Genomic DNA, 17,898 nt, shown 5'->3' on the forward strand with positions numbered 1-17,898 from the left:
TTCAAGAAAATTTTCTTCGTTTAACGCAATATAATCTCATTTCAAGATTTCCAACTTTTCCAACGTTGAAACTAAAGATTGTTTCAAATCAAGAATATTCCTTTTTTTTCTGTGATGTAAAACTTTCGTTTGAAACATTTTTTTGAAGAATATTTAACTCGTCTTGTTTAAAATGAATCACCCTGTATAGTGGAAAAAATAAGTGGAAAAGATATTTTTTTCAAACAGTTTTACAAGGAAAATCTATAGTGCGCAAATGGTATAATTGTATCCCGAATAACCAGTTTAGCTGATGGAATTCATACGAGCAAGGCGTGGCCGATAATGGTTAGAGGTCGACGAGGACGAATATAGTAGGGGAACTTAACGGAACATGTCGAAAACGGCCGAATCTGCCGAGTCTATTGATCGTAACGAATCTCGGTCCCAGATATTCGAGAGTAGCACAATGCCTGGATTGTATATTTAGAACCTTATCTTTTTTTGGGGGATCGAGTCTATGTTTAATTTGGTGGATTTCAAGAAAAAGACTTTGGGTTGAGTAGAATAATTGTTGAACTTGTTTGTATGTGCCACGCCCCTGGAGAGAAGAAAGGAAAGGCGACGCCTTTGTATATTCAAGTAAAGAAAACGAGTGAAGTGTTATAGTTATGTATATTTCAAAAAAGTAATTGTTGATATAATAAAATATGCGCATCACAAAGTAGTTTATGATGATATTCTAATGAAGTTATTTACGGTGAATAGAAATCTGTCGAAGAACGTCTCGCAACGCTTCGCTCGTTGTCTACAAATTGCTCTTGATTGCATTACGAAGGTCATTAATAATTGGTTGCCTCACCCGTTTCACGGCAACAGAAAAACTCATATCATATCTTGCTATTTATCTATTAGTGAGTTAATACAATGGTATATATTTGCAAGCTATTGCTTAAAAGCTAATGAGAGCGGTATCATCAGCCAACCGGATATTGCTGCAACCCAGCGCAGCGCTGTGAAGCTGCAAGCATGCAATTGGGTGGTCCAATATGCTATGCACCCGGTTGCCACTGGTATTTACATCCCGAGAAATACTTGACTATCGATCCTTCCCATTCCCCCACTCCGCCACATAACTTCTGTTCTACGGCTAGTAGAAACTTCGTACTAGTATGAGCAATGACTGCGTTAGTTTGGCGCAGAGAAGGTAATCCCCTTTATGGAGCAGGCAAGATTATTACGATATAGTAGCGGCGTAACTTTGGTACGGAAGTGGGAGGAGAAAAAGAGAGGTGGAAGAGGAGGAGGTTGAGAATAGGGAAAAGGAGAGAGAGAGAGGGAGAGAAAGAGAGAGTGAAAGAGATGGAAGATGCTCGTAACGTGCATTGACCCACCATTTCCCTCTGTTACTTCCCCTCAAAAGCCGATTCTAAGCTCGATTTCTTTTTGATGAGTTTTATTTAATTAAGTTATTTCGCTCGGTTAAAGAAAGAGAAGGAGAAAGAAGAGGGAAAAAAGGCTTGATTCTCGACGGTGTTTCGTTAACATCATAATTATGAGACTACATCTACAATGTGTTCGAGCTTATTATAATGGCATTCCGTTCCAATTCAGTTTTGAATTTACTCGTAAATCCCTGCTCTTTTTTTTCCATTACGCTATGTACGTACTTTTTATTCGTTTTGACGAATTTGCGTGATAGTTTACGTTCTTCATATATTGTAATAGAAATTATAATTTTTATATAGTCTTCATTAATGCAATTGTAAACATAAATGATGTATATTCTAAAACTCGATTACCTGAACCCGGACTAACTTTTTAAAAATCGATTGAGCTTTTTTGTTAACGGAAGAAAATATTCTTTCATTTTACTACTACAAACTGTTCACAATATCTGCTTTAAGGCACTACTAATATAATATAATGAAATATTAGTTATAATAATATAATGAAATATTTAGAAGTATTACAGTTTATTGTAAAGGATAATGTGTTCATTACAACTTATTATTAGTTGCATGAATCATATCAAGTATTTGCAACGATTCCAATATTCAGGTAATGCAATATGATATATTGTATCCCAGTTTCTGTGCTGGAACAATTACGTGAAGCAACGTTTCAGGATAATAACGAAATATATAGTCGCATGTGCATGTTGGCTTGTACCTATAGCCAACGGGAATGCAATAACCGAGTACAAGCTAATATTACTCAACCACAACCGTGGGTTAATGCGCTTGCAGAGAACGCAATAAAAATAATAGCTCTTCCCCCTCTTTCATTCTCTATTCTGCCCCTCCTGCTGCGAAGGGTGGAGACGAAATAGGAGTGGAATTTTCCACGCCAGTACTGCGCCTGTGTGTTGCTGTTGCTGGTCAATCGGTCGCTGCTGTTGCTGGCGGGTTTGCTTGTCCTCATCCGACGTGATGGAACAGCAGAAACGACTGACTCAACAGAGAGCCGAGAGAGCGAATGCTTGGTAATGCAGCGGGGAGCTGGGGGAAGGAGAGGATCTACCCCCGCTGCGCCCAGCATACCATCCATTTCCTCACTCCTCCCGGGTTCCTCTTCTCTCGTCCTGTATCTACCCCAGAGATCTATCTATATGTATACCTAGAGCTTCTACGCGTTCACCATTACCATTAAAATAGCGACTCTCGCTTCAATACAAACCGTCCAATTCTCTTTTCTCCATATACGGTGCCTTTATTTTATTTTTCCTTTCTATTTTCCTTTGCTTTACAGCTGTACAGCTGTAAGCAGTCTCCAACAGTGATAGCTATTTTACCATAGAAACTATTTGACCTATGTGAACTCTTTTTATATTTTTAAACTTGATATATGATATATTGTTTCTTGCTTGCAAGAAAAATATTGAGGGAAATGACATTATTATTCCTTCCTCAAGCCACACACGTGAATAATTCTCTTTGACGTTTTGGTTTTTTATTGCATGGATGACAAATAGATGTTCGATATCACTCGAACAGTAATTAAGGATGGTTAAGGGTACATGATAATATAATTTATCAGCAATACGGCAGTAATATTTTCTCGTGACGAGGTTAATGTATAACTTGACCTCGTTTGTTGACCTCACTGGTTGCTAAGCACCACAGTCGGGTACCGGGCACCGGCGCGGCATGGCGGGGTGAGGAAGGAGAGAAGTTAAAGCTTTAGCGACGTTGCCAAATTTCTCTCGAATGAGGATGAACTAAACTAACCAATCAGCAAGCCAACCGGGCGTTCAATGTATTGAAAATTTCTGGCATTATGAATACGGATTATAAGTACGGAACAGTTGGTCAATTATGGGCGAAATCAGCGGGATTAATCGCCCAATTGACAAACGTCTTCTTTCACGATTTCCTTTTTTTCTGTTCCTTTTTTTTTGTTCGTAAATTTTACAAATTTATTTCTATACAAATTGAAGATAATTATAATTAATAATAATTATATTGAAAAAATTTTAATATAATTTTTATAAAATGTACCTACAGGCAGTTTCTGTAATAAAAACATTTCTGTAATAAACACTAATATAACAGTTGCAAAGTAAAAGGAAATTTTAAAAATGTTGATGTAATACTTTTTAAGATCAATGATAATAACAATAGTTCATCTATGTTTAAAAAATAATACGTATAAAATGTGTATACAATAATCTTATCATGTTGCATCGAAAGAAACTACATAATTACAATTTTTATATATAGACACAGATAAAAATTTTTACTTTTTTTAAGAGGAACTTAGTAATAATTGTTTTATTATACTAATTTTTATTAATGCTGTTTAAATATATAAATTTGTTCTTCTTATATAGCTGTACTCATGAAGTTTCTGGTTTTAGAGAAAAAAACAAAAGAAAAAAAGAAATGTAGAGAATGCAGCTAAACTAAATAGACTTTTGAACTGTAGTTTTTTAGCATCTTTTTCCTTCCCTTTCTTTCTTTCCATTATACATGTACTTAACCTGACCTGACCTGCGTTGAACACAACGTAGAAATAACATGCAAATTAAAGAAGTAAGAGGAAGAAAAAACACTTTCAATATTTATGAGAGCGAAAAAACAACGTAGCAACTTTCGTCAAGTTATTCTTCCGTCCAAATTAGACTCACAGATGTCACATGATAAATTATATTGAGTACGTAATGAAGAAAACGAAGTGTACAGTATGTGAATGCGTTTAACTGTTGCGCGATGTGATGCTGACTTGCTACATTCGGCCACGTTAAGTATGATTACGTAACCAGTGACCAACTTCGAGCAATTTACTATTCAAAGCTGCGAATTATTTTTAGTCTGCATGAAATATAGAAAGTCATGATCTAATTCTTGTTAACATATACATTACATATACGTACACCGATAAATTAAATTTTTTATTCAATAAAAATTATTCGCCAGTGATGAAATCTGACGATAACTGACGCACAATGATCCATCATTGTTAAAATAACTTGAAAAGGACCCAAATTAGTGGTCGAAACGTCGTTGTGATATACTTAATAAAACTTGCCAGTCAGGCCGTTTAACTATACCGAATTAAATTTTTTATTATGTTTTTTTTTCTCGATGTTGCAATAATAAATTTACAATTTATTTTTTTAAATGTAATAATAGTAATAGATCAATATTTATAAAATATTAGATATACAATACTTTCTTTAAAACAATAAAAAAACATACTAAATATATTTTTTTTAAATTCAAACTTATATGTGCAACAAAAATAAGTCTAAAAAATACATTTTTAAAGCACTTAACAAAAAATAATGAAATATTAAAAATAAAATATTAATTATTTAAAATTATTTTAAAGATATAAGATTATTGCAAATAATCATTGCAAATATAATTAAATATTTAAGCAGTACTATATTATAATCAAATACTGTTTAAGTATATTTGGTTATAATTGTTACAACTTTTGTTAAGAACTTGATTAGTGTTGCAGTAATGTTTATGTAGGCACTATCAATTTATTTAATACAATTTTAAACAAAATTAAAATTATATTAGATGATTTAAAACTTCGTAAAATATATTTTATTTAGTCCATAATTTGAAAGAAAATTTCCTATGCCACCACAAATTCTAGATGGTATAAAAGCTTCATGTGCTTGGATCGTGCTACTTTCCAACTTATATTTTATAATATATCTGCTTTTTATGTTCAGTGTATTATATTAATCATTCTGATTTGGCAATTTTATGGCTATAGAACTTACCCACCAAAGAGTTATTCTGGAGTTGGGAATTTTTTTTTTCTACACCGGTATCCTGGGAAGTATTTTTTTTGCCTTCTCTGGTAAAACCGAGACATGTGGGATGAGGATCGGAATCCGGGAGCCACCGACTACGAGACGACCGCTTTCACAATCAGCCATGCGTCACTCCACATATTTGCTTTAAAAACATACCGCAAATATAAAAAGAAGCTTCAAATACATATTTTTTTTAGTAACACATCTCGTTAGAATAAACTGTCAAGTCATTTGAACCGTTCCAGGTTATTTATTTAAAAAATTTTGAAAAATAATCGATTACTCAGGTACCTAAAATTGGAAACTTTATCCTCTAGCTATTGTCTAACACAAAAGGAAGGTAGAGCTATAAATACAAAACTGTTCACTATCTTGGATGACGAGAAAGTTTTTTCGAAAGGCAACTAAGAATTTTTTGAAAGTAAAGGTTTTTTTTCTTTAAAGTGACAAACAAACGATTGGAGAAGTTATAAAGGGGAGGCTTTACGACGATGCGAGTATTATTATGGCGATAAGTAACATTTTCCTCACGTTCTGGAACTAAATGAAGAAAGCCCTAAAAATTACTCAAAACTGATGCGAAAGTAGAGGTATGTCGGTCAATTCGTTCAAAGATCAATAATTTTATTTACCGGAAATTGCTGAGCCTTTAAAGCTTCGGAAAAAGTATATAATCACTTCTTCAGAAACGAAATTTTTAAAGTTAGAAAATAAAAATTATTTTAATACCACGATTTCAAATGACGTTAATATTATATTTGCCATTAAGATTTAAAAAAATTTATAAGAGACATGGGCAAAAATTTTATAAGAGATCAATAGGCAAAAAATGCGATCTAATGCGGAGAGAAAAGAGAAAACTATAGTTTGTGTATTACATATTATTGCTTAATGTGTGTGTAGGAGATATAAGTTCTGAGTTCGATTATTTTTAGAGTCCGGACATCTAGAAAAAATAAACAGCCTCTCTCAAGTCTAGTCTAAAGTACGAGATTGAGACTGTTTGATAAAACTTTATTTTAATCAGCAAAGTATTACAATAAAACAGTAAAGTAAGATAAGGGGTACAGATCTATCCTCTTCCTCCCACTTTGATTTACCTACTGTTACATATATTTTTGTAGTAAACGTAATAATTAAAAATAAAATTAATGATATAAAAAAGTAAAATCGTTACAATCACGTTGAAAAATTAATAATTATTTATTTATGCAAGTATTGCAATTAATGCAAGTATATTGCTGAATTGTGCATTGAAAAACAGACGTGCCGAATATGTCGATATAAACATTCCGTTCGTGTTCCATTCGTATTTTGGCTTGGTGTGTTTGTTTGCTGTTAAAAACACAATTATTTAATATAATATCTTGCTCTCTGTACGATTTTATTTGTTTTTTATGTCATATTAATTTATATTTATATCTTAATTATTATTTCTATTAAAGGGAAAAAGATGTACTTGACACATTTCTTTTTTACATTTTTTTACCCAGTAGGCAAATTCCTCGTAATATAACAATAAATTGGTAGTAGATTTGCTTTAGATATTACAACAGATCCGGTATCATCTGTCCGCATTAAACTCATCTTTTGTCGGCAAAAATCTGCCGATATAATTTGACAGCAGATTGTCGGTAGATTGCTCAGTTCCTGCAGTCAACATGTCAATATTATATTCTGTTATATTTCTGCCGGCACATTCTAATATCGACAAAATTTGACAAAACTTTCTATATTCTCGACAGATTTGGCTGTCTGGCTACATTGATATTTTTTACGCTTACTAAGACGTTAAGATCTCAATGATTTATGAAGCGACAAAAAAGAAGGCCGTAATTTCGATCGTAATAGCGGAAAAGTGTGCGAAAATATTTTTGGTTTCCAGCACGTTTATTTAAATTACATCCGTACGAAAATGACGAAGAGGCAATTGAGTAAACTCCGAGCGGAAAGATTGTAAGATAATATAATTTTAATTTTTTTTTTTAATATAGGTTTTCAAGAACGCGGTCTCCTTTTTAATTTCTATATCATATTTTTATTTTCTTCTATTTTCTATTAAAAAATTTCTTTCCTTTCTTCTTTCTATTAAAATGCATGCGGCAAAGATTATAACGCTAATTTATCAAAGCGGCGAGTGAGTTTCTAATAGGTACATTACATAACGTTGAATTATTTGTTATTGGTATTTCCTATCACATGTTTGATAAAATAGTTTACGTGTTGGTTCTAGGTGACTGGAGGGTCAGATATATCGAGAAAAAGAGTTCTTAACATTCAGTATTTCTATTTGTTTGATTGAAATTTCTTTCATTAAAGCAACATATGCTTATAGACGAAATCATATTTTTTTGAATAACAAAATTTTTTTTTCAAGGAAACCCTATTATTTAACGGAAAAAACTATTATTAGAAGTAATATCTCCTAACTAAATAATATATTGTTTGGCTACAATGAATCTATAAAATAAAACAAATAATTTCTTTATGTTAAGCCGTTTTTATGCCGTTTTGTTAATTTTTATTCGATTTTTTTAGTGGTTCACTAGATAATGATAACCCTCCGAAATTTCTAGTTAAAATTTGCTCTGATCAGATGACCAAGAGCCGAGATATTACTACAAAACAACCTCGAAAAAGAAACTTTAGCTATGCATATCGTACATTTATCTTAATATTTGTTAATAAAAAATATTTTTTTCTACTCTTTATATATTGCATAAATGTACCTCAAAATTTCATTTTTGCACATTTATTCAGTTTATCACAAAAGTTTCCAGCAATCTGACCCTCCACACACAGTCCCCTTAATTGCGTACATTTTAATGCACTCTATACATGAGCGTGTAATTAGTCTCGACGAACAAAATCATGTATTTATATACATGAGACTGATTGTGAGAAATAAAATTTGAAATTGCATTAATTCTATTCGACCTAGTTGCCATCGAAAGCTTGCATCGACATTATATCAGAAAAGCGTTGTTACTTGTTTTATTGCCCTCCCTTTTCAATTTCAGATATTTTAATCAAAATCACGTTTACAGAAGAATTCCAGATAAGTTACTTGGTAGAGCCTTGAGTAGAGTGTAGTATTTCGATGGAGTATATACTATGTAACATAATCGCACTGTCAGTCGATATTTTATATACCTAGCGTCACTTGAGTTGCTGTAATAATATTAGAGAAATAACAGAATTCTTCATTTTAGTGCTTAAATAATTGAGCAATATTTTTGCATTGAATATTTAAATGTATCATTTATTTTGCTATTGTAATTTTATAAAATTGTAAATTTTTATATCTATAATATGCACAGAGAGAGAGGCGTTACATAAAAAATAACCGCAATTAATTTTTTATCATATTTTCATCGAGAAACATTTCTTTCAAGCTTATTGCAGTAATCGGCTAATATATTCAACTTTTATTATTTTTCTTTTTCCGCGAAAAATTTAATTTTTTCCCGAGATATCAAAAGGTCACTTTTATAAATAAAATACTAATTTTATGAAAAAGTTTTATATTGCACTCTCATATGCTATACGCTGTTATAAATGTCTCGAAATTCCAACCATTCTATTATACATGTTATAAAAACAATATTAGCGTATGTAATTACATTCGTGATGTAATGGGAAACGAACGCGAGATATGAGATTGTATACGGGATAATAATGAAATTAATATAATTAGTAAGAATGGACTTTTATAGAAATTAAAGAGCATATGACATTTTATTCGTAAACTTAAAGTATATGTATATGTAATTGTTATATCAGACAACAACTAAATTTTTTACTCAATTAACACATTTAAATGCAACATTTGTTCCCACTTTTTTTCGTTATTATCTATTCTTGTTAAATACAACAGTTGCATAATCGTACGTGGAAAAAATAAACCTTACGTTTCAGTAGTTAAAATTGAGTCGTTTCAAATTGCCTGCATCCTACCAGAATAAAAATTAAATTAAATCGAAAAGCTAATTTCGAAAGTTTATTACAATCCCCCCCTCAGTTAAAAAAGAAATATGTATTTTTCTGGTTCCAAGTTGGAGAAAAGCACTTATATGTATATGTTTCTTTTTAAATATAATTTATCAGGTATAATATTCTAATTCATAATTATTTGTTTAAATTTAAAAGATCACTTTAAAATTATAAATGATTTTATCGATGGTACTATATGATACAATGCCATCAGAAGTACCAAATTTTACATTATAGTTTGTTTTAAAATACACGACCTTATAACTGAAGGGCTACTAAATTTAAAGGATGTATTATACAGGATTATTTCTCCAAATCTTCTTCTACATCTTTTTATATATACGTCACGTTGCTCGATACGGGCTGCGTTCGGGGAGCGCGCTATTAGCGCTATTTGCTTATTCTATCCTTATTTTACACCTGAAGAGCGATAAAGATAAAATGATGCAATAGCGCTAATAGTGTGCTCCCCGAATGCAACCATAGCATACCCGCTGGAAATCGAAAATTGTTGTTGGGGTACAAGAGGGGAAGTCTGTAGGAAGTCCGTGGGAAGCTTACCCTCCTAGCATTTTGTAATGGGTGATTTGGGAATGATGATCCAACTTGACGATGCGAATAATAAAGAAGAGAGGAAACTTGGCTGTATCCAGTTGAATGAGTACGCATTCATTTCATGAATTCATGCATGTTTTTGTAAAATTTATTTTTTCTTCGACTTATCTTAAACGTTTTCCTACGAAATAAATAGAACAAGATGAAAAAATATGTATAAATAGTTAAATTTTATTATAATTTGTTATTATTTGCGCTAATTAATCTATATAATTTATTATATTACTTAATCTTGAAACGTAGCCTTACGTCAAGGCTGGAAATCTTTCATTACTAAATTGATGTACAATTTAACATCATTAATACTAATAAGAATCTTATTGACCCTCCTATCTTGTACGATATTTATTGCTAAAAATATTACCTCAGCCGAGGCACGAATCTCATGTTTTTCCCATTTTCCAGAAGGGGCTTTATTCATTCGCCAGGGCAAAACATTCTAATAAGCCTCTTGTAAACTCCCCTGTTCTGTTTATCGTACTAAAATTGAGACGATATTTTCCGGAATAAATTTTGTTTGTACGGTTTATAAGATACTCGTTAGCAATATAAATTGTATATCAGTTTTATAATGCCTGCAGATAGCCTTTTATTGATTTATTTTTAAATAAAGAAAAATAATTTATAATTTACATAAAAGTAAGAAAAAAAACCACGTAATTTATAATTTATTACCAATTTGTATATTATATATGATTGTTGTATTGATTTGTTGTCCATATCTGAAAACTTTATATAAAGACTCGAGTACAAAATTGATACTTTACAATCTTTCTTGACAAAACGGACAACGCAATATATTATTAAATTCACAAAGTAGTCAAAATAAATTGTTCTTGAGATACATTACTTACACATTACTTAATTCGAGAATAGGTATAATGAGAGATTTAATGACAATGACAATTAAGTTGAAAATCTTGTTTTATTCGAATAGATCACATGGATGAAAAACAACTATTACAGATTATGTTTTTATTTATTCTGTGAACAGTCAACAAGAGTTTATGCGAATAATACGGTGGAACAGATTCGAATGGCTACTTGAACTTTCCTTATGCACTAAATATATTGCATTTGTCACATTGTTACATCCTATTTCGTCTGTTCTGTGTTATATTAATATTCGTTATGTTCAGTCAGTACGGAGTAATCGACTCGAAGTTAAAAAAACAAACCTTTAGGAGTTTCAATTTTAAGCAGACTTTAAAATTGATTTTAAGATGTTATCTTACAGCGTTTTGGCCGGCATGAATTTGACCCATGACCAAAGTCCAATCCGAGAAGAGTTAATAACGATCACGTTCTACTTCCAGGTTTTAATCGGACGATTCCAGCATGTGATGTCATTAACCCAACTCGGGTTGGGCCTTGGTCATGGGTCAAATTTATGTCAGTCGAAAACGCTATTTATATAGATGTATCACGATTCGTTTTGTAATTCACACAGCTTTATCAATTTCCTGTTTTCATGTTATATTTTTAAACACAATAAGTTCATTAAACTCATATTCTTCATTTCGTGTGCGCGAATGTGTGAATGATTCATGAATTCTATTGTTGTAACAATGTAATAAAGTTTTCGCATTATTCATTATTAGAATTTTTATGTCGTATTTATCAGTTTTATTGTACCCATAAATACGAAATGGACAGTGACTGTGAAATAAATGGTTGCATCGATGATGTATTATTCATATAATTTGTTTTACAATTCGGGATGAAAGATTAAAATATTTCCCTTATTGGAGTTAATTTATCGATCTCTCAACGTTACGCTCTTCAAAATCTATTTAAACAATTTAAATAAATTTTTTGACATTGTAGCACGATAAATTGCAATCACGAGAGTTTTCATGTAAATCATAAAGGTAAACAACGTCCCTTATAAATTTTTAGATTTATCTTCATTTTTTCTGCCTATTTTGTTGGTTATTTATTTATTTACGAATAATGAATCACAATTGCGTTTAGAAGCACGTCAAAGATGAAATATCCAAAGCCTTTCAAAGAGTTTCCGACTTTTACAGTTTATTGCTCTTTCCACTCGGTAAATAAAAGATTATGCTGGAATCTCTTATTTTTGGTAACGATTGTTATCCATATATGTCTAAAAAAATAAAAATTGTTTTATTCAGTTGAGGGAACTAAATGCGATAAAATTATACCTTTCCACATAAAATCTTAGATGATTAATAAGATCTTGTATGTATCTTTAGATTTTTATCATTATTATTATTTTCTTTTGGTACACATTCTGAACTCTGGCCTTCCTTTACTTTCAAACAGCTGCTTCGTGATCTTCTATTCATTTCACTGATTATAAGAAACTTCAAATGTATCTAGCACAGTAGCCATTGTTGAATATCTTCAGTGCCACTTCAGTATTTTGCTCCGTTTACAAATTTCCCGAGTCTAGTTTCTTTGTCTACAAATAACATTATATATTTATGTATATTTAATGATATAAATATAATATAATTATAAATATAATATAATTATAAATATAAATATAATATAATTATATTTATATATATATTTAACCTAATAAAAAAATTATAAAAAATTACGATGAAATTACATATTTAATATAATTTTTTTCATGTTATATTTTCTTGAATTACATTGTAAAACGAACATAAAATAAAGAGACTGACTTACCTAAGTTTGGTAACATCGAACTGAGAGATCCAGGATAAATTTTTTGCTATGTATCACAGGCTTAATATGCAAACGTAACACCGTGATGCAATTAACACCTTCCAGATTCATAACTTTTTTATGTGCCATCAATTCATATGAAAATGTAGGATAAAATTAAGATGCAGCAGTTAAGTTTTATGCTTAGCAACCTCCCATTGCACAATAAGATACGCACATAGTAAAATTCTTCACATGGTCAAATCTATTAAAAAAAAAAAAACAAGCTACCAATCTGATACAGGATCTAGTGTATACAATACTGTAGACAGAACTCTGACAGAAATACAGTAAAGTTTGACCAAAATATGATGACAGATTGACTGCAGAAATCAGGTAAACTCTTTGATATACTTACTGCATAATTGTATACAAATTAACAGCAGAAATAGAGCAGAATCCGCATTCAACAGATTCTACCCAGTTTCTGCCTTCAGTTCTACCATCGAGTTATGTTAGCAGGCTCTGCAGAACATAAGCTTAATGCGGACATTATAATCGATTTGCGGGAATTTCTGCCAATTCAATTTACTGTCAATCTACTGATACGCCGCGGTCAGTTTGCTTATCGAGTCCTGATTAGTATGTCTAAAGGCTGCTAGGTCAATACGCCAGATTGCAGATTCCGACTGATTCTCTGCAACTGCGAGTGTTGTTGAAGCATACGGATGCCAAAGGAAAGCCTGTAGAATCCTGCGTCCTGTCGGATGCCTGTCGTTTCTATCCGGAGCACGCGTCCACGATCGTCCATTATTCGCTTTCTCCTTTTTCCAAAGCTGGAATAAACATTTAAGATTAGCTTTTTATTCTTAAACTGAACTGAAACTGAGCTAGTGCAGGCGAAGATAGAGAGAACAGAAAAGAACGTGTATAAAGATTAATCAATGATTCGCCCTGTTGTACCCGTGGAATCGTTAGATTTATCTGATCACGATAACTATACAACTGCAGTTCCACCAAAAAATAATTAAAAAACTATATAAAGAAATATATAAGTATTATTAAGCGTCATAAGATTTTCTAACCTTATAAATTTGACATTTAACGGTTACTGTTTTTTTTAACAGGAACTGGCGACAGTTATCACTTATATATCTGTAGAATTTCAAATGTTATTTACCAGAATATAAATATTGCGAAATCTTTTCGATCTAGGAAAGCTGTCACTTTCGTATTTACTATTTAACTTGTTTACTTTTGCTTCGAAAATGCCGGCTGATTTTTCTCGCTTGCAATGGCTCTGCACTTCATAGTGCAGCCAGTTCAGTAAACTCTTGCACTGAGTTTCGGCTGCACTCCCAATAAATATACACTTCTTGAACCAGTGCTGCTAATTGAGAAATAAAAGAGCAAATCTTTTTATTTAGATGTCATTTTCGAGGTCGTAAGGTACCTAGGAGTGCAGATCAAACAAACGTATACCTATCGTCATCTCCGCGACAATTCGACGAGCTAAATTGCCGACTAGTTCTCGCACGTCGTTCTCGGATTTCAATGTAATTTTACTCCCTCGAAAAGAGGCAGAGAGCTTTTCTCTGTTAATTAAATTCCAAATCTGTCGGTTTCCCATTGCACCGTTTGATACGCGGAAAGAATTTCATTAAATTGGCTGACGCCGAGTGCATTGTTTTGTAAACAACGACCGAGCTGGACCGAGCTCGGTCTGAGTGACCCGGACCCGTAGCTTCGATCACGTGTTTACACGCCTGTAAACAAAGTTCTCATGTCATCTCTTGTGTTTTCCGGTTAACAATTGCAAAATAATTCCAAAGCAGGTGATAACGCACGTGTGAAATGAGCAGATTCTTTTTGTAGACGTATTTACTTTGTCGAACAAGTTAAATTGATTGGCTTGACTATAAACACAATTAACACGATTGTTGAATATAATTAACACGATTTGTCGAATGTGCAGGTAATTGGGCGAAGATAATTAATTACAGCTAAATTATAATGCGAACTGTATAGAGAAAATCACAATTTTTATAAAATTACCGTAGCTTGTTGCACAAAGGTATAGACACGTCTTCACACAACGCAGAGAAGTTGAAAATACTTCCTGATTTTAGTATTTAAGTATATTCTTTTCGTTCGTTACATCTGTGTGATAAAATTAAAAGAGTTTTGTCGTCCAATGCAGGTAGCTGGATTTAAAAGCACATTGGAGGTTCATCGACAGCGAATGTTCGCCACTGAGACAATAAAATATGTTTGGATCATTACGTAGCAAGTTTCAGACGGTGCAGGAAGGTATATCTGCTAGGTAAAAGATTTTCTATATTTACTGTGTCTTTTGTCATTATTGTGTAGAGATGATACGGATAATAATAACGTACAATAATAGAACTCTGACGATAGCCGCTCATAAATCACACACTTTTGAATGATGAACTACGAAAGATAACGTAGCGACGTAAGCAGCAGCAGCAACTAACTCCAGAACGTAATCGATGATTTCAGTATACGCGGATTGTCCACTACTGAGCAGCCAAAGAGCAAAAAATCGGCCAATGTAAGGAATGTAAATTATGACGCTGGGGCAGACGTTCTGCATCACTTTCAACTGCAATGGAACGAGCTTCACGAGCTCGCAGAGGAAAACGCGGGAAAGGCTCAGGAAGCGGATACGCTGATATCTTCTATTTACGAGAAACTTCAACACGAGTGGAACAACGTCACATGTTTAAATAGCACCTTAGCTTACATTCCAAAGATTAATAATGCAATTCAAGATCTCATGGACCAAATAGGTAGTTTCCCTTTTTCAGAGTTGAAACGCGACGCGTTAAGACACAAATAGAAATCGAATCTTTCTAAAATTGTCCATTTTATTATGTCGAAGGAAATTTACAAGAAATGTTTGAAGAAGTTGAAGGAGCTTTGTATCGATTGGAGGACCTAAATGAAATGTTAGATTTACAAAGTAGACAGTTGGATCACAGGTTCCAGTTGGCTTTGTATAAAGAGAAGAAACTGATAGAATTAAATAATTTTAAAGGTATACGTTACGCGACGAAAGAAATGTATTTTGTGTATCCAGTCAAGATCTTTTCATGAATTATTTCAAATTAATTTTTTTTTTTTAGGAAAGTTAGCTAACGAGCACACGGAGAGACTCTCGCAACATGAATTAAATCAGCAAAAAAAATTGAAAGAGCGACGAGAGACCTTCGAGGAAGCCTTTAAGGAGGATCTTGAGGAATACAAAGCAACTGGATCTATACCAAGTATGCCTTTTATTTCTATATCTTCTCACAAAGAAAAAGAAAATGCGTGTGAGCATTAAAGTGAATTAAATGAACAATTACTCGTAGAAATATCCAAGCAAAACTATTCAAATTAAGTAAATCTATTGTAAATAATTTATACCCTGTGAATATCGCATGGATGTCTTGCCACTTGATGCAAACCTGTATATTGTTTAAATACGATTGCCACAGAGTATCAATTGAGAAGTTATTAAACAGCTATGTTATTTCGAAAATTTATTATTGAGCTGTGCAGTCAGCTGAATTCGTTATAATATTTATATTTACAAGTTAATACAAATATATTTCTAAAAAATGGTATTTCTTCTGCAGTATAATGTTTCATCCACTTTATTTTGTCCATTCACGAGATAAGTTTAACTTCCCGATGATTATTTTGTGATTATCATTAATTACAGATTATATGATTAATTTATCTGTTTCAAATTTTAGAGTTACCAGTCTCTGCAGAAGGTCCATCTTTGGACGAGATAGTGTTGGACATTGATTCGAAGATATTTGATGAGTTTTTAGAGAATTAGAGGCAGAAGATTGAGGATTGTATCCATAAGTCTGTCGATAAGTCGTTGCTAAACTTTATTTGAAGGTAGCTCATGACGGAACATGACTTAACCGCATTTCTTACAACTAGATATTAGGGCTGTGATTCAGACAATTTAAGCTTTTTAATATAAAAAGTGTAAAAAAAATAGTTCACAGTATAAAAAATGTCTTATACAAATGCTTCCAATTTTTCCATCATCCATCAAATGCCTAAACTGACTTAAATTTCATGAAACTTTGTACAATCCTCTGAGATGTAAGTGCAGTATTTTGTGAATTGTATTACGTATCATTTGTCTTTTGAATTGAAGGGAACTCGAATTTTATCCCGCAACAATTCTCTCGTATGTAAATAGATGTAAGAGAAAAATGTTATTTTGTTAAATTTTCCTTAATTGTATTATAACTAAAAAAAAATAAATTGATGTAACATGTATTACAAACTTTCAGAAATTTCTTTGTATATTTATAATAAAGTGTGTTTAATAAAATTTGTACAATTCACAACAGAATTTTTTTACTTTAACCGCAATGTCAAGATTTGCGCAATAACTTCGTGCTATCAACGAAAAAAAAATTTTTTTTAAATTAGTTTCGCGATCGTAGCGCCATGTAGCGGAGAACCGTGATACTTCATCCCACGTGGTGTCGTCCCGCGTGCGGCGACGGCGACGATACCCGATACCGGATACCTCCGCCTCGAGCTCCGGCTCCGATTCGTTGGATTCGCCGAGCATTGTGTAGGGAAGCCGATTGAAAGGGAAATTCAATCTGCCGTTCGCAAAAGAGTCAAATAGTCGACACTTTTCAGGTGAGCGGTCACAATAAAATTGATTGCAATTGCCCGCTATTCCGTCTTGACATCTTCGTATTGAAATTTTGAGGTTATCCACGCTCCAAGACGGTGCGCCGCGATGTCGTGATATTTACGTAATGTTATATTTTCAGCGTACGTCGACGAGCGAGCGAGCGAGCGGGATTCGCCGACAATGGATCCGGGCTTCCAAAGGAGAAAGAGGAAGGAGAGGCTGTACGACAAGATGCACAGGGGCGCCGTGAAAGTCTGCATGGGGGTGACGGTAATCGCCGGCCTCCTCATCGGCTACAAGGCGTACGAATACTTTCGATACATTCGTCCCTTGCAACTAGCGCAGAGCAAACTCACCACGGACGAGCTTTTGGTTGAGGGTAGGAACATAGAAGAATCTCCGGACATAAAATTGTCGACGTAGGGCAGACCGTCGTGCGGTCGAGATACATCTGTAAGCAATTCTTTTAATGTATGGGCAAGGGAAGTGGAAAAACATCGAATGACAGTCGACGCGGAGCAGTGTATTCGAGAGAATCAGAATATATTTATAACTCGAATAATTATCAACTGTTAATGAACCTGTGTACATATATATATATAGTCAATGTAAAAATTAAAATTATGCTCATCATTTGTAAATAAACTTCATAGTTTTATTGTTTTCTGTAATAAATATAGTCTTAAACATTTTGTTTCTTACTAATTTTTGT

At 32.8% G+C, this 17,898-nt stretch overlaps 2 protein-coding genes and 1 long non-coding RNA gene across 8 annotated transcripts in view; 2 read left to right on the forward strand and 1 right to left on the reverse strand.

Annotated features, from left to right (window-relative positions):
* LOC112460939 (dysbindin protein homolog) overlaps positions 1–16,857 on the forward strand; it is a 21,398-nt gene extending 4,541 nt beyond the window's left edge. The window contains exons 1-6 of one of the 5 annotated variants that reach the window (XM_025025899.1): positions 13,870–13,954; positions 14,706–14,828; positions 15,026–15,315; positions 15,408–15,563; positions 15,652–15,792; positions 16,267–16,857. In XM_025025899.1, the coding sequence (XP_024881667.1) occupies positions 14,773–14,828; positions 15,026–15,315; positions 15,408–15,563; positions 15,652–15,792; positions 16,267–16,355 (732 nt within the window). In that variant the 5' untranslated portion in view covers positions 13,870–13,954; positions 14,706–14,772 and the 3' untranslated portion in view covers positions 16,356–16,857. The other 4 variants (XM_025025902.1, XM_025025900.1, XM_025025903.1 and 1 more) reach the window with 4 other exon arrangements.
* On the reverse strand, positions 10,772–13,817 carry LOC112460942. 2 transcript variants are annotated; one of them, XR_003041499.1, is made up of 5 exons: positions 13,686–13,815; positions 12,924–13,341; positions 12,527–12,770; positions 12,034–12,293; positions 10,772–11,975 (listed from the first exon to the last, which is right to left on the reverse strand). It is a non-coding gene; the product is annotated as an uncharacterized LOC112460942 (long non-coding RNA). The 2 variants fall into 2 exon arrangements; XR_003041498.1 differs by having other exon boundaries at positions 12,527–13,341; positions 13,686–13,817.
* Positions 16,858–17,019: 162 nt separating the features above from the next.
* On the forward strand, positions 17,020–17,878 carry LOC112460941. Its single transcript, XM_025025904.1, has 2 exons — positions 17,020–17,188; positions 17,326–17,878. The coding sequence occupies exon 2, from the start codon at positions 17,367–17,369 to the stop codon at positions 17,607–17,609; it is 243 nt and encodes an 80-aa protein (XP_024881672.1). The 5' UTR covers positions 17,020–17,188; positions 17,326–17,366; the 3' UTR covers positions 17,610–17,878.
* The last annotated feature ends 20 nt before the right edge of the window (positions 17,879–17,898 follow it).

The sequence above is a fragment of the Temnothorax curvispinosus genome, unplaced genomic scaffold (genome assembly GCF_003070985.1).
Source record: "Temnothorax curvispinosus isolate PA1 unplaced genomic scaffold, ASM307098v1 QBEX01010932.1, whole genome shotgun sequence".
NCBI lineage: Eukaryota > Metazoa > Arthropoda > Insecta > Hymenoptera > Formicidae > Temnothorax > Temnothorax curvispinosus.

Coding starts and splice junctions, on each gene's coding strand:
- LOC112460941 (XM_025025904.1), top strand. CDS start 17,367: ATGGATCCGGGCTTCCAAAGGAGAAAGAGGAAGGAGAGGCTGTACGAC.